Below are 20110 nucleotides of genomic sequence, written 5' to 3' on the forward strand. Positions count from 1 at the left end.
ACGAAGTGTACAAAAGAAATGCTCGAATGCGTGTCGAGAAGGAAGTGCGTGGGAGAGGCTTTCATCCAGCAGTGGATGGCGATAAGCTGTAAATTATGATCAAAGATCGGCATTCGATGGATACTTTTCGCTCTATTGTTCACTATTGTCAATTTCTTACAAAAATCATACTTTTTTTTACTCTTTTTTATTTTATTTTATTTTATTTTATTAATTGAAAAATCAACAGACAGGATGTACAGAGATAGGTATTAAAAAAACAAAAAGTAAATAAATAATATATGTAACACCCGAGTCCAATAATAGATTTTTACAAAAATGAAAAAGATAAATATAAGGAAAACAAATTAAAAAGTAAAGAATAAAGGCATGACAAAATATGTAGTACATTGCATAATTAAACTATAGTATTAAAATATTTGGAAAAGGTTATAAGATAGAATATAAGAAGAAATTGAAATTTACAAATATAAAAAACAAATGAAAAAGGTAAATACAAAATAAACAAATGAAATGGAAAGGAATGAAAGCTATAATATGATTAAATAGCACATTACATAACTAAACTAAAGTATAAAAATAATGGAAATATTGGAAAAATAGAATAGAAGAAAAAATGAATCAATCGGTCAAGATTCTCTTGATGTTAGACCTGAATTGATGTAGGGAAATACCAAACAGATCAACCTCATTCAGCTCTCCGTTAAACATACGATAAACGCGCTGCAGATAAAAATATTTTTGGGAATTAGTATTGAAAGGATCAAGTGAAAAGAGTGTAACGCGTCTAGGGTATCGAACTGGGATTCTGAAATTAACCTTATTCAGTAAATCAGAACAATCAAGGAAACCATTTATGAGCTTAAAGAAGAATATAGCATCAGAATGTCGTCGCCTGACAGAAAGATTGTTAAAAGAAAGGATTTTTAAAATGTCGGAAACAGTAGAATGGGTATAGGTAGGAAAAAGGTAGCGTAAGGATTTAATAAATTTAAGTTGAACTTTCTCAATACAATTAATATGGGATAAATAAAAAGGTGACCAGATAATTGAGGCAAATTCAAGGTGAGACCTTACAAAGGAAAAATAAAGTAATTTTAGTACATAAGGATCATTAAAGGGTTTTGTTGAGCGGAGTAGGAATCCAAGAGATTTAAATGCTTTGTTGGTAATAAAAGAAATATGTTCAGAGAAATCTAGTTTATTATTGAGTATTACACCAAGATCCTTAATAGAAGATGACGTGTTAAGGATTGAATGATTTAATTGATATTGATTAGTAATAATTGACTTATTTCTAGTGAAATTTAAAATAGAGCATTTTTCTAGATTAATAAAAAGATCATTATTTAAACAATATATAGAGAATCTATCTAGATCTTCTTGTATCTTATGACAATCGTCTATGGTGTATATAGGTTTGTAAATTTTTAAATCATCAGCGTAAAGAAGTATAAAGGAATGTTTGAAGATGTATGAGATATCATTAATATAGAGTAAAAAGAATAAGGGACCTAAATGCGACCCTTGTGGGACACCGGAAGGAATATGTCTAAGTGATGATCTAAAACCATTGAGAATTATGATTTGGTGACGATTTAGTATATACGAAGAGATCCAACGAAATAAATTTCCTCGGATTCCAAGGGACCAAAGTTTATTGAGTAAAAGGTTGTGATTGATTTTATCAAAAGCTTTAGAGAAATCCGTATAAACGACGTCTATTTGGATTCGTTTGTCCATATAAGATGTGAGAGTACTAGTGAAATTAAGCAGGTTAGTCTCTACCGATCTCCCCTTAAAAAAACCATGTTGTTCAGGTATAATGTAGTTTTTGAAATTGGAGAAAAGGAAATTATAGATAATTTTTTCAAAGATTTTACTAATGACAGATAGTTTAGATATAGGACGGTAATTCTCAATAAGATTCTTATCACCTTTTTTAAAAATAGGGGTGATGTAAGATAATTTCCAATAGTCAGGAAATTTACCGTTCGACATAGAAAGATTGAAAAGGATTGTTATGGGAAGAGATAATGGGACAGCACATTTAACAAGGAAAAAAGAAGGCAAACCATCACAACCCGCACCAAGATTAACATTGAGAGAGTTGATGTGACTGAGTACAGTAGATAAGTCAAAATGAAAAGTAGATAAGTTACAAGAAGAAGTATCTGTATTAGAGATAGAAAGGTTAATGGTAGAATCACTATTGAAAGTGGAGTCAAAATAGTCAGCAAAAATGGTACAGATTTCAGAACCATGTGAAGCCGACTTATTTCCATAATACATTACGGAAGGATATGAAGAGGAGGTATTTTTTTTTGAATTTATATATGACCAAAATGATTTGGGATTAGTTTTAATATTATTTTGAATAAGAGAAATATAATTTCTAAAGCAGATTAAAGAATATTTTTTAATTCGAGCTCTTAATAGTGAAAAACTTTGATAATCTAAGGGATTTGAATAAATTTTAAATTTTTTATGGAATTTGTTTTTTTCTTTTATTATTTTAATAAGAGACGATGTAAACCAAGGGGGATATTTGGTACGCTTAGATTTAAGAGTAAAAGGGACGTGGCATTCAATAATATTTTGTAAGGTATCGTAAAATTTTTTACAAGCTAAATCAATATTTAAATTGGACAAAAGTGAATTCCAATTGATATCGCTTAAAATTGGAATAATTGTAGCATAGTCAGCTTTTCTAAAGAGGAAAGTTTTATTATAATTATAATTCAAGGGTGAAGATTTGTTGTAAATTATTGAGATGCAAAAGGATAAATGATGAGAATCTTCATGGATTAGCGTAGAGTCAGCACGAGAAATATATAAGGGGAAACTACTAATAGCTAGGTCAAGAATACGATTATTAGTATTTGACAAATAATTGTATTGATAAAGTTTATTATAAGATAAGAATTGAGTAAAGGAAAGGGAAGAAAAATTAATACAATTGGAAGGAAATAGATGCAGATTTGAGTCGTATTTTGTCCAAACAATAGTGGGAAGATTGTAATCACCGAGTAAAATGAATCGATCCTCTGGATAATTGGTTATTAGATCAGATACTTTATTTAAATGGGTAACTAATAGAGTTTGGTGAGAATTACCAGGAGGAATATAGACAGTACAGATATTTAGTTTAAAAAATTTAGTGGTAATAGTAATCCAAAGGTCTTCTGTGGAAGTTAACCAATTATTTTGAATGACAGAGGGTAGATTATTTTTCACAGCTATGATTACACCACCACCAAATATTTGGTTATGAAGAGAATAATCTCTGTCACGTCGAAACACCTGATATCTGGCATCAAAAAACTCACTATTATTGAATGAGTCATTTAGCCAAGTTTCTGATAGACAGATAATATCATAATTATTAACTAATACATTTTGAAGAAAAGAGTCAGATTTAGTTCGGAGACCTCTGACATTTTGATAATAAATGACAAGACGATTAGAAGACATTGTAAAAAAGGAAGTAGATAGAGCACGTAGTGATATAAATATAAATATCCATATGCATAAATGAAAATAGATATATGCATATAAACATACACATAACTGCATACACAGATAAAGATATGGAATTATTAAGCAAACCATCCTTGGTGATACCAGTTTAAATGCAAAGGTATACATGGACACAAATATAAAAACGAACTCGTACCTTTTTTAGTTTATGAGTAAAATATATGTAAATAGCATAGTTATATAGTAATAATAAAAATAATAAATTATATAGCCATACGTACATAATTGTTTGCACATACATTATAATATGTGATGCAGACCAGTAGACAATAAATGCATAGATAATTATTAGGTTATTAAAATTTAATATTGCACTTAGTCATTTGATTTTGCAAAGATCTGATTCTTTTGAGATTTGTATGATATTGGAGCTCGCACTTTTTCTAATCATGATCTTGCAATCTTTAACCCACAAGTAGGCGTAGTTATATTCAGTTTTCAATTGGCGTGCTCGCTTCAATAATAATTTATTCGTTGGTGTAAGGTGATCCGTTACGTATAGGGTGGTGGGCGGGCCTGGAATATTGATGTCGTTGGTGGTGATGCCGCGGCGGGCGCGCACGGCCGCCATCAGCAGGTCCTTACGACGGCGCTGAGTGAACCGTACGACCACTGATGACGTGCGCACACTCACATCGCTGTTGCCCTCTCGCTGTTGCTGTTGCTGTGAACCTGCAACGCCCTGGGACGGGTACGGCCGCACACGGTGTATGGTGTCAATATCTGTGTCGCACAATTTGTGACCCACGACAGCACATAAGTCATATAATATAGACACTAGATTTTCACCCTTTTTCATAGGTATGCCGGATATTTCTACATTGTTTTTTCTAGAGAATTGATCTTGCAGATTGTTTTCTTGTTTCAGTTCAACAATAGTATTTTGCGCCTCAATTAAACCTTTATTTACATCAGAAAAGCAGGAAATTTTCTTTTCAGCAGTGGTTAGTCTCCCATCAAATTCATCAGACTTAGCCTCTATTGTGAATAATTTATTGTTTATGTCTGTGATTACAGATTTTATGTTTTCAAACTCATTTTTCATGGTATTAAAGTCTGCTCGAAAGCATTTAATTTCATTAAGTATATCAAATAAAGATGGCTGAGGACTGATGACTGAATCTTGAGAACTGAGCATTAGTGATGAGGACTGAGACGGCGGAAGGGGGTTAGGATGGATACGGCAAGAAACGCATCGCCATTTTTCCTTATTCTTTGACGTCATTTTTTTGTATTTTGTTTCCGAAATCCCCACACAATCATGGTGGAAAGGTTCTTCACAAAGCTCGCACAGCACATAATTAGTCAACAACACAACACTTTTGCATTTATAGCAAATCATTGTTAAGTATTATTAGTTATTAGCGTCACAATTTATAATTTAAATAAGAGAATATTCTCAAAATTTCGCACAAAAATATGTATGAAATAAATAGTTTTTTGTTTAACAATGTTGCATTATGCTGTAATATTGTAAATATGCTCTGGGTTCGAGAGTTAATATATAATTTCAGAAATCAGTTTGATCACGTTCGTTGCCAAACGAATATTATTTGAAGAAACAAAAGAACTTTTTTTTTTTTTTTTTTTTCTTCTTCTTTTTTTTTTTTTTTTTTTTTCAAGTGAAAATTATCTTTAAAATATAACCTTAGAAATCAGTTTAACCACTGTATTTAATCACAATTGCAAAAATTTTAATCAAAAATTAAAGCAACACCAATAACTCTACACAATATGCAAAGCACGACACCATTAACCGACAATATTTACGAAAAAAGCATCCAAATAGCGGACGAGCAAAACAACGAACCAGCTAGTTATTATGCTACCTAGCAACTGAACATTAATGCTTTTTGCTTTTTTTTTTTTGCTTTTTGCTCTTTTGCTTTGAACATTAATGGAGCGGTCTATAGTTATTTTAAAAGCATCCGTCCAACGCCAATCTTTGATGATGGTGATGATGACTTATGTATTAATGATGACTTATGTATAAACCGCCACTTTTTGCACGCGAAAAAATAAAACAAAAATTTAAATCAAACGCGTGTTAAAATTTTAAATTCTAAGTTCTGGTTTCAATTTATTTAAAACTAATTACACTCTCTACATTTTAAATTATGTAAAAGATAATCTAATTTCAAATTTTTTTCTTACGAAATTAATTTACGAAAGTACTTGGAATTTGTCGAGCAAGATTGTTAAGAGGGCTGGACACCGGCGCCTTGTCCATACAAACGTATTACACTTCTCCCTTCCTCAATTATGGGACTAGATTAATTATTTTTTAATATGATATGGATATCTACCATAGGCATGTTTCTGTGGTTCTATTTTTTTGATTACTTATTTTTTATAGGAGCTATCAGCCCGAACATCTATAAAATCGCCTCTTTTTTACACCCACGAAAAGAGTCCAGCATGCTTATTTAACGGTTGATTTAAAAAAAAAATACAAGCACACCATAGAAAATATCTTTCTCATACCGATGATGATTTTTTTTTTAAATTGGTTCAGTTTCGAAGGAGAAAACTGGAGATTACGAAACCTCGATTTTGTCGATTTAAAATATGTATTATCTGGTCGAAGCGCAACTGTCGCATTCACTCAATATATATATATATATATATATATATATATATATATATATATATATATATACATCAGTGGCGTACGCTGAAATTCTATCAATTTTTGTCGTACAGCCTTACTTAATGTGCACGAGCAGGATACAAGAGGAACAGGCTGTTCCTTTTGTATCGGAACAGCCTGTAGGTTTCGGGTATACAGCCCTCTTAAGTAAGCGAAGTAAAGAAAAATTGAATTAAAATAAAATTTCAATTGGAGCATAAGCTCTCATTAAAATGAAATAAGCAATTATTATGACGTATCTACTGATAAACTTATTTATTAGTACAGCTCTCAGATTACCTTAGGCTAAGAGGCAGATCAGCTCCCTTCTTCATGTGTGACAAAAACATAATATTTTTTGAAATATTTGAGATTTTGGATGCCTCGCATGTTATTGATAGAAAATTCATATGAATTTTGCTTTATTTACAGGAGCCGTGACCTGGCGTGGATAGATGGGCATCTGGCTTGGCTTGGAGATGAGCAGAGGCGGCGCCTCAGCAGTTGAGTGGGTGTTGGAGCGCCAGTTGGTGGGGCGCCGGTCTGCCGGAGCGTGCGCCCTGCTGTGAACTGCAGTATGTTCGGCAGCAAGCTGCGCACTTGGATGGAGGCGCACATCGTCAGGGGCAAGAAGAAGGGGCAGAGGACACCGGGGGCCAAGGAGGCCCCAGCTCCGCCAGACCTACCGAGCCCTGCGCCCCCGCCGCCCCGGCAAACCCCCAACTGCAAACACGTGAGCGCTTGCAATTAATTCGCGACACACGTTCTACTAATCCATTTTACCGCGTACACGTTGATTGCGATTCATATTCAAAATGCTTCGCTTTTTTCCTCCCTCCGCGCTACGTATACGTACATCAGTACGCAGTGGGTAGGGGTTGGTTAATTAAAACGCGTGGGGCTGGATTATCGCGTAGGGGTTGAATTACGTGCGTCCCGAACAATTAAGAGCGATGTTCCGAAAGATCGTAAAAACTTTACTATATTTGTGTACAAAGTGGACCGTGTCGCTTTTGAAGGATTTCTATGGCTCTCAACTTAGGCCAGTTGATGTTTTCGGATTACGTTTAATTAAAAAGTAGTATCTATCTAAAATATTTTCTTTTTTGTGTCATGGTTAAAGCCATCTAAATAGAATAATTATTTAAAATATACCGCATACAGTATGCATATCGTATCATAAAAGCGCAAGACCTATTTGTTCCGGACATTTTTTTAAAGATTCAAACAAATCAAGAAGACTGAATATTTAATTGGTCTTAGTTCAATTCATTCAATAATATAATAAATAAATTTCTTTGGATTTAATTTTCTACTAGTACTTTTCCCGTTGACATTTCAACTAGTAGTTTTTGGAAAGGAATTTATAAGTGTTTTGAAATTAATAACTCTTGTAACTACTTGTTTTTATTTTATGAAGGCGTATTATTTTTTTTTCATTGCTGTAAAGAGTTTTTTTCCATTACTGGAAATATTTGTGACAAATTTAGAAATCGGCTTTTAGATTCTCATTTAAATATTCTAGTATTCTAAAGAAGCATTTCAATTATGTATTCTAAAGAAGTTTTTTCAATTAAGATACTAAAGAAACTTTTTCAAAATTTATTTAAATTTATTTTTATTATTACATTTTTTCCGGTTAATAATAATATTGTTTATTTTTTTAGTATTTTAAAATAAATAAATTTTACATTAATAAAAAATAAATTAATTTGAAAGAAATTACAACATATATCCTGGGAATTCCGGGAACAATCTCGTGCTCGTGTCCCATGTCCCGGGAATTGGAAAATTCCGGGAAATCAGAAACCCTGATATGAATGCTTGAATACGCATGCGCCATTGGAATATATTAATGTGTCCATATATAATGTACCAAAGAATACTTATTGAACTGCTGCTTACACGGTCTGTGTTGTGCCAATTTGAATAAACTTTTATTGAGGTGATGACCAAAGATCGGTGTTGAGAAGAAAAAATGTTTCACTATTGTCATCCATGCTTTTTTGCTCTCTTGCTTTGTATTCCGATGGAGCGGTCTATTTTTACAAGATTTTTATTATTTGACGAGCACCAAGCCAAAGCATATGACTAGAGGTAGGACCGGAAGCGTGCCGTTCTTTGTTTATTGTTCGTAGTGCATTGTTCATTTTTATGATGAACCTTCTTTTTTTGCACTCTAGCTTTGTAAATAGACCCTTTTGGGTCCTGATTCCTGGAAAAAGCGCGTTTCCGGTCCTACCTCAAGTGATGAGTCATCACTGATGACTAGAAAGCGGCGCGGAAATGCGCCAACACAAAAAAAATGGGATCCTTTTGTCAATTTCTATTGTTAACCTTTTCTTACTTTATCTATGTATGTACATAGTAACAATAGATGAAGTTTTGTGATCATGCAAAAATTCGAACTCGAGATTTTGACTGAATCGAACTCAGAATCGATTACTGATCACGTTTTCATGACAAAAATGTGTGTGTGTGCCTGTGTGTGTGTGTGTGTCTGTGTGTGTGTGTGTGTGTGTGTGTGTCTGTGTGTCTGTGTGTCCGTGTATTTTGGGGATTTTTTGAACACCGTTAGTCCTATCGAACCGAAACTTAGTATCGGTTACTGAAATTCTTATAGACATGACGAAAATTTTTTTCAAATTTTTAAGTTGACCGGAAATGGTACCTCCCCTTATAGGTGTCCTCTTTTTTTAAGTTTTTGAATTCAATTATCGCCCAAACCGATGACTGAATCCGATTACATTTTTTTTACATGTAATAGAAATAATAATATCTATAACTTTATATTTTTTAAATATTTTTATCTGAACCGGAAGTAGTAGTTTTACTCTAGAGAATCGAGGTTTTTTATGTTTTTCTCAGAAACCTTTTGGTTTATTTTTTATTTGGTATTTGTATGTATGTTGTGTCTGTGTATTTTGGGGATTTTTTGAACACCGTTAATCCTATCGAACTGAAACTTAGTATTGGTTACTGAAATTATTATCAACACGACGTTAATTTTTTTCAAATTTTTAAGTTGAAAGGAAATGGTACATAATCGCAATAGAAATTATAAATTTTATATCATAATATTTTTTTAATATTTTTTATGTAATACTTTTACTCTAGAGCATAGGTTTCCAAACTTATTTTCCCCGTGGACCCCTAGCCCAGGTCAAAAATGTTGTCGCCTGGATCCTGTCCACACCCCTGAACGTATTAAGCTGAAAAATTATATTTATATTATTTATGTACTAACTTAGATTTGGTAATGGTTTGGTCTGAATTCGTAAGCCGGAAGTAGTATTTTTACAAAATAAAACAATGAAATATTTACAATATTTCATTGTTTTATTTTGACCTTTTAAATTATTTTTATTTTCTTGATATTTAATAAGTATAATACTGATAGTGATATTAAGTAATAAAAAAAATTTGAACACAATCTGACAACCGGAAGTAGAACTTTTGTCTTGTGCAAGTTTCCATACATTTCCATCATAGTTATTAGTATTTGATAATTTGTCTGTACGGTTCAATATCGAATTTTGTTTAGTAACCTTCTTATATTCCTCAAATACATAGATAAAGTCATGGGTTGGTCACACCCGAATTTTTTTTTGCTCTCTAGAGAAGACACTACATTACATACATTTCCACAAAAATGTATTTTGAAAATATACCAGTGTGCGCTGTGTGCCTCAATAGAATATGAAAATAAGAACAAAACTCAATTGAACTAAATCGTAGACTTGTCTTCATTGCACTCTAAGGAAATAATATGCGCATAATGTGTAAATTCTTGTAATTCAAATGGCATAAGTCCACTTTTCTTCATTTTGAGAAATATAATGTTTTTCAACACTATTTAAAAATACGTCTATTCTGCTTTTTCAAGATTCTGGACACATCGAATCAAAAAAAGTGATAACATTTGTTAATGAAGTCAAAAATAAATAGTGTTTTTGGAACTGAAAATTGGACTTCCGCCACTTTTAAAGACAACGACTCATATACATACGTACATATAAACACCTTATTTCATAATACACTGACAGCCAATGCACACGCACTGACGTATTATTTTATTACCTATACATTTTATATTTTGTTTTGTTTTTATTATTCTCTTCTACGCCACCATATTGGGCAGTTCGTTGTTCAATGTCGGGTTCGCGTTTATCTCTCTTCCGAAATAAAATAAGGAAAGACATTAACCTCGGGGTGAGTGATCTCTTCACTTCATGGATTTAAAAAATTAACTTTTTATCAAGTGCCCAAATGTATACACCGGGCCACTAGTATGTAATGTACTGTCACATTATGAGTATACATACATATGTATGCTTTTGAGAACTCGGCGAATTCAACTTAAATCATTCGCAGGACACTTCCTTTCAAGTTTGACGAATTTACTGTTAAAATATTTGAATTGTTGTCGTTGAAATTAATTGAAATCGTTCGAAAAATCGACCTAATTCCAACGCAACATTCGTAACGTGCGGGCGTGAATCCAATAAGATTACCGCGATAAATCACCCCAGCGGTAATCCCTTATCCGGTGATCAAATGAAAAGAACCGGAAATAAAGATCCCTCTTCGGCTCGAACGCCGTGTGTCCAATTCGAAACGAACATTAATATTCCGCATTTCACATTCAACGTTTTTCACAAATTGGCACTTTTCAAATAAAATAAATTATTATTATAGTAATTTAAAAAAATAATTTCAATTATGATAAAAACTATGCCTTTTTTTGTATTAATATATGATTGTAAAGGAACACTAAACTACCATTTTCAGCATCCTTTGTGTTCGACTTCGATGTTTTTTATCACCACTCGTTACAAACGTTTTACAATGCCTTCAAGAATACGAACCCTTAGATATATCCTTCGATTTTTGACCCAATGTCAATTCAACGTCTGATGCAACAAAGGATTTCCAGAAACCGCCTTTTTGGGAGTCGGAAAATTGCTTTCCGTATTCTATTTCTGTGAGAAGTTACGGAAAAGAGCTCGTCGCATATTGAAAATGCACTTTTCAAAAAATTGCACTCTTTTAATACGATCCTATACGTTTTATTGCTAACCTAGTAATTCAATAGATTTATTTGCTCGCTTCGGAATAACTCTCGTTCAGTAAATCGAGTGTGCATATAGAACTTTGTCGGTTAGTAGAGGGTTAATAAAGGGGCTAAAAAAAATAGTGGAAGAAAAATCGAACAAGAGTAAATTGCCACTTCCGGTTGACGCATGCTTACCAAATTTTATACATAACTTGGTGTTAAGCTTAAACTTTTAGATATGAAATTTTAGTTCAATAAACCAAAAGGTTTCTGAGAAAAACATAAAAAAACTTCGATTCTCTAGAGCAGAAGTTCCCAAAGTGGTCCGTGAGGACTGCCAGGGGGTCCCTGACAGGAAGAAAAAAAAATGGGGGTCCACGAGATGTAAATGGGGGTCCATGGACCGGAATCAATGGATCAAATTTAATCAAAATAATGCGGGTTTAAATACACAATACAAGAAGAATTGATTGGATTAAGCACAAACGAAGAACTTAAGGTGCAGTTTAGAAAGAGTTACCAGCATTTCTGTCTGCATAAAGATATCCCTGTTGCTTATCCTGTATTGTGGGCTATCGCAAGAAAGTTTTTGATAGCATTTCCTTCTTCGTACCTCGTGGAAAGAGGTTTTAGTGCAGTTACCAATTTTTTTACGAAAAAAAGAAATCGGTTGCAAATCACTGAACGTGGATATTAACGACTGTACCTTACGAATTTGAACCCAAATATTGACCAATTGATATCGGAGCATCAGGTTCATCCCTCTCATTAACAGAATTTATTATTTTATGTAAGAATTTTATTGTGTTTTGATTTGTTCATTTTCATTAAAAAAAAAATCAATAAAGATAAGAATGAAAAATGTATACATATTTTTTTTTACTATTGTCCAATATACAAAAAAACCTATAACAGTGTGTTCATATTTGTATTTAAAAAAAAAATAGAAAATTTCACTATTAGGCATCCTGGGTGAGGCAGTCCACGAAGGATAAAATACTGGGCTAGGGGTCCACGGGGAAAATAAGTTTGGAAACCTATGCTCTAGAGTAAAAGTATTACATAAAAAATATTCAAAAAATATTATGATATAAAATTTATAATTTCTATTGCGATTATGTACCATTTCCTTTCAACTTAAAAATTTGAAAAAAATTAACGTCGTGTTAATAATAATTTCAGTAACCAATACTAAGTTTCAGTTCGATAGGATTAACGGTGTTCAAAAAATCCCCAAAATACACAGACACAACATACATACAAATACCAAATAAAAAATAAACCAAAAGGTTTCTGAGAAAAACATAAAAAACCTCGATTATCTAGAGTAAAAGTACTACTTCCGGTTCAGGTAAAAATATTTACAAAATATTAGGTTATAGAATTTATAATTTTTATTACATGTAAACAAAAATTAGTTCAATTCAGTTAGCGGGTTGGAAGATAAATGAATTCAAAAACTTAAAAAAAGAGGACGCCTAAAGGGGAGGTACCATTTCCGGTCATTTTAAAAATTTACATCGTGTCGATAAGAATTTCAGTAACCGATATTAAGTTTCAGTTCGATAGGAACAACGGTGTTCAAAAAATCCCCAAAATACAAAGACACACAGACACACAGACACACACACACATTTTTCTAGATCATGAAAATGTGATCAGTGATCAATTCTGAGTTTGAATCGGTCAAAATCTCGAGTTCGAATTTTCGCATGATCACAAAACTTCATCTATTGTTACTACGTACATATGTAGATAAATTAAAATCGAATCGACTATTATGTAAATTACAATAATTAATTTATATGTTGTGTCGCCCTAATAAATTTTCCCTACAAGTAGGTGTATTACGCAACACTACGAATGAGTTTGAATCACGCCAATAACGTAAACGTATCGTAAATTAACTTTTAAGCTCTTTGACCCAAAAAGGGTTGGTGAACCTTCATATCCATACGTACACAGATATATGTAAGTATGTTTTTGATATAAAAACAATGTACATATGTATATTTTACAGAGTTGCAGTAGTGGCAGCGGCGGGAGCAACGGTGTTGGTAGCAGTCTAGAGGCGATGCTGGGGGCTTCCGGAGCCAGTGGAAGTGGTGGAGGTGGAAGTGGCGGTGGTGGAGGAGGTGGTGGTGCTTCACTCTCATCACCCGAAAGTGCATACTCCACCGGCTACTCAACGGATGGAACCTCACCAGGAGCGTCATTTCCTCCCGAATATTATATCAACATACGCACTGGCACACACTACTTCCAACAACAACAACAGCAGCAGCAGCAGGGCGTAGTCCGACAGCATGCGCCTCCACCCCCTCCTCCTGCGAGACCCCTGCCTCCTCCAAGACCACCCCCAAAGCAGGTTGATTTCTTATTGGACCGATGCTCATCGCCAGCTCTATCCAAGAAGGAATTACCTAAGGTAAATATGATGCAACAATACAGACGATTTGATTTTACAAATACTAGCACTAAAACCATATAAAACAAAAGAACATTTACTGACATCAGAGATTTCAGAATGCAAAATATATCATGCCCTTCGTTTTGTCGAATTCTACAGATTCCCGAAAACATGATGATTTTAAATTCATGATAGTTTATTGATTCCATTTATATACAAGGAGAATACAATTGTGAAAATGAAAAATACACGCAGTGCCGGTCTTAAACCCAATGGTGCCCTCGGGCAAATTTTTCTGAACACCCTTAGAAAAAAATTTCGCCTTTGGCGCTCTAATCTAAAATTTTATATGGCTTTTGGCGCTCTAATTTTATTTAATCGAGCGGCGCCCTAATTTATTTGACCGACCCACCCCCGAGCCAGCCCCCCCTAAACCCGGCACTGAATACACGTGTACTTTAGATGATACTAGTGGTTTTACCAGGCTTCGCTCGGTATTTGTAATATAAACAGCTTAAACATAGCAAATAATGGTATTTCCAAATGAATAATGAATACTTCTAGACTAGTGTATCTGAAACATAAAACATGCTCGTATGCCTTCAAAATATATGTATGTAGATATTTCGACGGAATTACAATTTTAAGAAAAATAATAAGGATTACTTCTATAAATATTTTGTAACTTCTAAATAATATGACATATCCGCCTAAAATAACTTATCCAAAAAATTTTTTCAGACGACTGAATATTCAGAACGAATTGTAAAAAGAAAGTCAGCCAACTTATTCAAATTTTCTTTTCAGTTAACAGTTTGTGAGCTTTTCGTGATAGTTGTAAGAATATTTGGCAATATTCTCACATTAATGAGAAAAGGATTTTTCATTTGATCAGAAAAATATCTCGTAAAATCTTTTCGTATACTTTTCAAGTTTGCAACACATGACTATCAATTTCGTTTGTCAAGTCATAAAGACTCGGAAAATATAAATTTTCAAGCAGAAGCAGCGAGTTTCTGAAATTCGTATTGTCAATTGAGCATTTTATGTCACCGAGCGCTCTTTCAAATGTATTGCTTACACGTGTCACAGTTTGGGAAATACTTATCTGGATAATTAATTAAATTACGTATGACAGATTGTATTCAATTTCAAGTAATGATCCATTTTTGGGGTATTCTTTTTTTATAGTTCACGTTCGCGCTCGTTGAAGTAACTCATTGTCGGCCTTTGTCTTCTCAATTAGCAATCGCGAATGGACACTAATTCCGAAAACGCAAAACGCGTCCGTGTCGAGAATAATTTGTGGGACGTTTCGACCGACCGATATATGGGTTTGAATACAATAAGGTGTGAATTTCAACATGAATATTCAAACAAACACAACACAGAGCTTTGAAACGCAAACCTGAGTATGATTATTATAAATTTACATGAAACAAACTTCTTATTTTGATAGTAAATGGGTCGATATTGATTTTAATTTCATTTGTCAGAAATATGCATATGAAGTTCATTTTATACATACATACATATTTACATATTGTAAATATGTATGTAGTATGTATTGCAAAAATCTGACAACAAATGCACACAGCCTATAGAACACTGACTAAGTATGCATAACAATAGACAACTGACATTCCCATTTATTCAGAGACACTGAAAACGTTTTAGAATCAGTATCGTCGCTTCACTCGCACGGTGCAAACAGTATGCGATCGTATAAAATGTTATAATCCACCTGTCTGTGATTTTCAGCGGAACATTCCCCAAGGCCACAGACGTTCGGAATCTTGCGATGTTGGAAGATCTTCCCAAGTGAAAGTGTCTATTCCAGTGGAAGAGCCGACATCTCTCGTTCCATCTGTGCCTGGTTTGGCGCTCACTGCATCGCCATCGCCAAGACAGAGAAGTCGCATCAGGACCAATCCCTGGGTGCCTAACACAGTCGTAGGCACTAACAGCTCCAGCTCCAGCTACGGACGACCTATCGGTGTCGAAGAACAATCATGTAATGGTAGCACGTGCTCTTCTGGAGCAAACGGTCATAAATCCGGCAGTGGTAGTGACAGCACGGCTAAAAAGCAATTATCACAACCAAGAGAACCCAAAAAGGGCATATTAGTTTCCTGTAAAGAAAACAGTCCTGTCCTTCGAAGCCCGTAAGTCTCGTACTCATTCTTTGTTTTTTATAATTCCAAACTTAATTCTAATGCGTTTGCATTAATTTTCAGAGTACCTTCAGTGACATGGTCGCCGCGTAGAGTAGGAATGACAGTATCGTCGAGTTCTTCGGGAAGCCGGCGCTCCAGCGACGACGATCTCACCCTGCATGAAATGATGGGTAAATACGACGAAAGTTACGTGTACGAACGAGAGACTGATATTTTATCAGATAGTGACCCCACCGATTGCGAAGATTGTGCCGATACTGATGCCGACACAGGCCTAGATGGAGGTGATGAACAAGATCCCGAAGATTTAGACTTTATTGATAAAGATTCGTTCCAAGATCTCAACCTTGCAGACACTGATCGAGGACCTCGGCGCTTGGGTCATTCCTCCTATTATCATTTACCCAATGAACTGTCCAGAAAACTATCTCGACATCGAGAAAGTAGCGTGAGAAGAGCAGGAACTGCTGCAAGACGAGGAGCCAAAGCTCGCTCTGGTCCTCGACGACGCCGTCTACGCGATGGAACTGCTTCTAGAAGTCTGGGTGGCACGCCTATCAGTAATCGAAGAAAACCTCTTGATAATATATCTGAAGTTCGCAATCAACAGTCTCCAACTCGACTTGCTATGCAAAGAACTCTGTTCATCGAAGATTCTACGGTTGAAACTGTCAAAAGAAGATCAAACTCTGTTAGTTACGTCTCTAGGAGTTGTGAAGTCAGACAATCGATTCCCGGTGGTAACTATTTGGCTAATTTTGATTCTGAGATAGCTCTTATAGAAGCCGATAAAGAAGCAGATAAGAAATATAAGGAGCTTATTATGGAAGCAGAGCATATTTTGGTGAGTATGAAAGCGTCAACTCCAATCATGGGATCGCCACGCAGAGCTTTAAACAACCCTCCAGCGAATAAAAGAGTTGAATTGTTGAGAAATGCTGAAATTGACGTAGTTCCCAAAGTAAGAGGAGTCGATTCTATTCCTGGAAGTCCAAAATACTGTGGTTCGCCTAGATTCAGTCCCAAAAAAAATCATATAACAAATTTTATGCAGATAAATTCTCCAGAACTCAGTCGAAGAGAGTCAACTTCGAATACAAATGAAAACATATTTTCTAGTCCAAAAAAGCTACTTATCCATGCTCCAATAATACAAAAGCCAGTTATACCAAAGCCAGTTGAAATTAATAAAGTTGTCAAATGTCCAAATTCTCCTAGAATGCCTAGAAAGAATTTATGTCCTGCAAGTCCTTCAATGAATTCTGAAAGATTAGATTCTAGCAGCATCCATATGAATGGACATAGTAAAAAATCTCCTCCTATTTGCCGTCCCATGACACCCCAACCTACTTCACCTTTACTTCACATCGACGATGACAGCGATGACTCTACAGAGAAGGAACAATCGAACGTGAACACAAAAGAGCAAATTGATAGCATAAAATTTCAGCAGAGCATAAAAAATATTGCTTTTTTAGATAAAAACAGAATTCCCCTAAATGTGGATTCACAGAGTGGAGACAGCAGCAGCCTAGTCGGCGGTACATCAAGCTCATCAGATGGAGATGATCAAAACAAACGAACCAGAGATAAAAGACCACCCCTTTTAACATTTCGTTCAGTAGATATTGGTCACAGGGTGCCAGATTCTGGATATTGTCCTCAAAGTGAACCTGTCAAACGAAAGGTGTATTCTTGCAGTGCCACTTTTGACCGTTTACAAAAGTCTTTAGAGCCACACCACCTTATAAGACAAAAATCAGACGGAGAAGCTTCAACAACCGATGAACAAGGTAAAATTTACATTATATTTACATTCGATTTACATGCACATACATATGTATACAGTATACACACTCCAAATCGTAACTATGAATCAATTGTATTTAGGTGTTGAAGGTGCTCAAAATGATTCGGGAGATAAAACAAGAAGACTGCATAGCGATTTGGAAGAGAATCAAAGTGTGGACAGCTTAGATCAAAATGGGCAAGCCCAAAGACAATTAACACTCTTTAGAAGACAAGTATGTAAAAGTAACACTTGCCATAATTGGATCTTATATAGTTACCTAATAAATGAACTCTACTTTTTTCAGATCTTACTTCAAACAATTGAGGGCTTAAAAAGAAGTCTCGAAGACCAATCTGCAAGTTTAAAAAATACGTACCACGAATCTGATGCAAAACATGAAAATATAGAAAGTTATTAGAGAACATTTTTGTAATTTTTAAATAGTTGTAAGATTTTCACAACATAAATGTAAGACGTATATTGATTATTGTTTTCATGTGAATTAATTTTAAAGACTCCCATGATTAGATGATACTGTTGACATTTATTTTAAATTATTTCTCTCTCATCATCCACGATTATAGATTTAGATATTAAAATTAGGAATGTCCTCTAAATGTAGACTTTTCACTTTTTAAGCATATTTATTATACATACATACATATATTAAAATTTTTAAAGTGTTGCATATTTTTTTTTATAAACTATTATTTTGATCTACATATATTTTTATGGTTGTGATACTGAAATATTTTTAATTTAATTTTAGCAGTAAGTATGCTGTTGGACTCTAAAAAAACATTAATTTTATGTCATTAAGTATTAAGTATTTTGCATAGGGAAGAAATATGAATGATACTATATTTTTCTTCCCATCTGTCCATCTAAATGATCATTTGTGCCATACATAATGTAGCTCCATATTTATAATATTATTATTATGTGTACTATAAATTCTTAAAAAAGCCCTTATATTCCCAATACAAGTGCTGGTTGCAAATTTAGAGATATCATTTAAATATTCAGTTAGTAAGATATTTACAAAACCTTTAAAAAATTTTACAATTTTCATTAAATAAATTAATAAGATTTCTTTCCCAAGTTGTGATTTAATCAGTATCCATAATTTAAAAATATAAAATTTATAATGTTTTAATATATTTGTACACCAAAGAGTTTTTTACTAATTGTAATTATTGATTGTTCCCAAACTTTTTTACGTAATGCGCATACATACATATATGTATATATATTTTTAATATTACTTTTTATATGAAATTTCTACATTGTAATGACATAATTAGTCCGTAGTAGTTGGTGTGTAGCTAATCACTAAAATTGAATGGTCAGTAGAATTATTATTATTATTAGCGAGCATTTTAAATGTATTTATTCAATGTAGTTACAATTTTCAGTAGTAGAAATTAGTAGTTAAACTACAATACATAGTGAAATATTAGAGAATAGATGTATTTGTCACCATTCCGATTCGAAATAACATTAAAACATAGGAAAAACGTCACTATCTAACGATTTGATGTCTCAATTTTTATATATTATTTGCATGAATTCAAACAATGCATACATATTTATCATGTATAATTATTTAATAGATTACAAAATATCATTAGAATAAAAAGAAACAAAAATGCAACTCTGTTAAGAGCATTCTGGGAGTCTGTTTTTGTAAAAACAAGTTTTTGAATACTCGTATTGTTATTATTGTTATATTTTAAAACTCAATTTTAATTATTCCTTCTCGATTACCTAATATTTAAAAATGTTTATTTGATATTTATTATTATTATTGTTATTGATATAAAAATAAAAGAAGTCAAAGATTCATTTACATATTATATTTTGAATTGGAAATAAAAAACCAATTATGTAATCATTGAATTCTTATAGTCAGTAACTGACTTGTAACCATTTATAATGAATGCATTTGATAATTGAAATAAACCAAAGATTATTAATAAAAATACATATGTTTTATAATATTTGCTATACCTAAATTATATATTAAAAATATATGTATATATATATATATATATATATATATATATATATATATATATATATATATATATATATATATTCAAAAAATAAAATAAAACATTTGTGTCCGTTAAATTCAAATTATGTAGCATTTTAAGACACAATGCAATCCATACTTCAAATAAAATACAGAAATTTAAACGAAAACAACTTCATGATGGAATCAAAAGCACAGTATTCTTTTCGTTTAGACGCAAAATTTAATTAACTTTGAAATACGATCATAGTGAGGCTAAGTAACAATAGCACTATTATTACATTTAATCGTTGATAATAGGCAAAATATATTTATCAACAATTAATGAAATTGTACAAAATATAAAATAGAATATACAAAACATGTGCATACAAGTTGAATAAATGCAAATAACTTTTTTGGCTGCTATAAATTCAATTCGGTAAGTATATAAATCAGTTTTCCAGCCAGTATTTTACTAACAAAATTGGT

At 33.1% G+C, this 20110-nt stretch overlaps 3 protein-coding genes across 3 annotated transcripts in view; 2 read left to right on the top strand and 1 right to left on the bottom strand.

Moving 5' to 3' along the window:
• LOC143912229 (uncharacterized) overlaps nt 1-20110 on the top strand; it is a 318393-nt gene that overhangs the window by 141939 nt on the left and 156344 nt on the right. The gene's annotated exons all lie outside the window — the stretch shown is intronic.
• On the bottom strand, nt 267-5052 carry LOC143912237 (uncharacterized). Its single transcript, XM_077431513.1, has 2 exons — nt 3762-5052; nt 267-723 (listed from the first exon to the last, which is right to left on the bottom strand). Exon 1 carries the CDS (start codon nt 4880-4882, stop codon nt 3860-3862), a length of 1023 nt encoding a protein of 340 aa, XP_077287639.1. The 5' UTR covers nt 4883-5052; the 3' UTR covers nt 267-723; nt 3762-3859.
• Nucleotides 6747-18132, top strand: LOC143917104 (uncharacterized). Its single transcript, XM_077438502.1, has 7 exons — nt 6747-6873; nt 13370-13653; nt 15397-15800; nt 15873-17605; nt 17703-17836; nt 17909-18014; nt 18119-18132. Exons 1-7 carry the CDS (start codon nt 6747-6749, stop codon nt 18130-18132), a joined length of 2802 nt encoding a protein of 933 aa, XP_077294628.1.

Source organism: Arctopsyche grandis, chromosome 1, assembly GCF_051622035.1.
Source record: "Arctopsyche grandis isolate Sample6627 chromosome 1, ASM5162203v2, whole genome shotgun sequence".
NCBI classification, from domain to species: domain Eukaryota; kingdom Metazoa; phylum Arthropoda; class Insecta; order Trichoptera; family Hydropsychidae; genus Arctopsyche; species Arctopsyche grandis.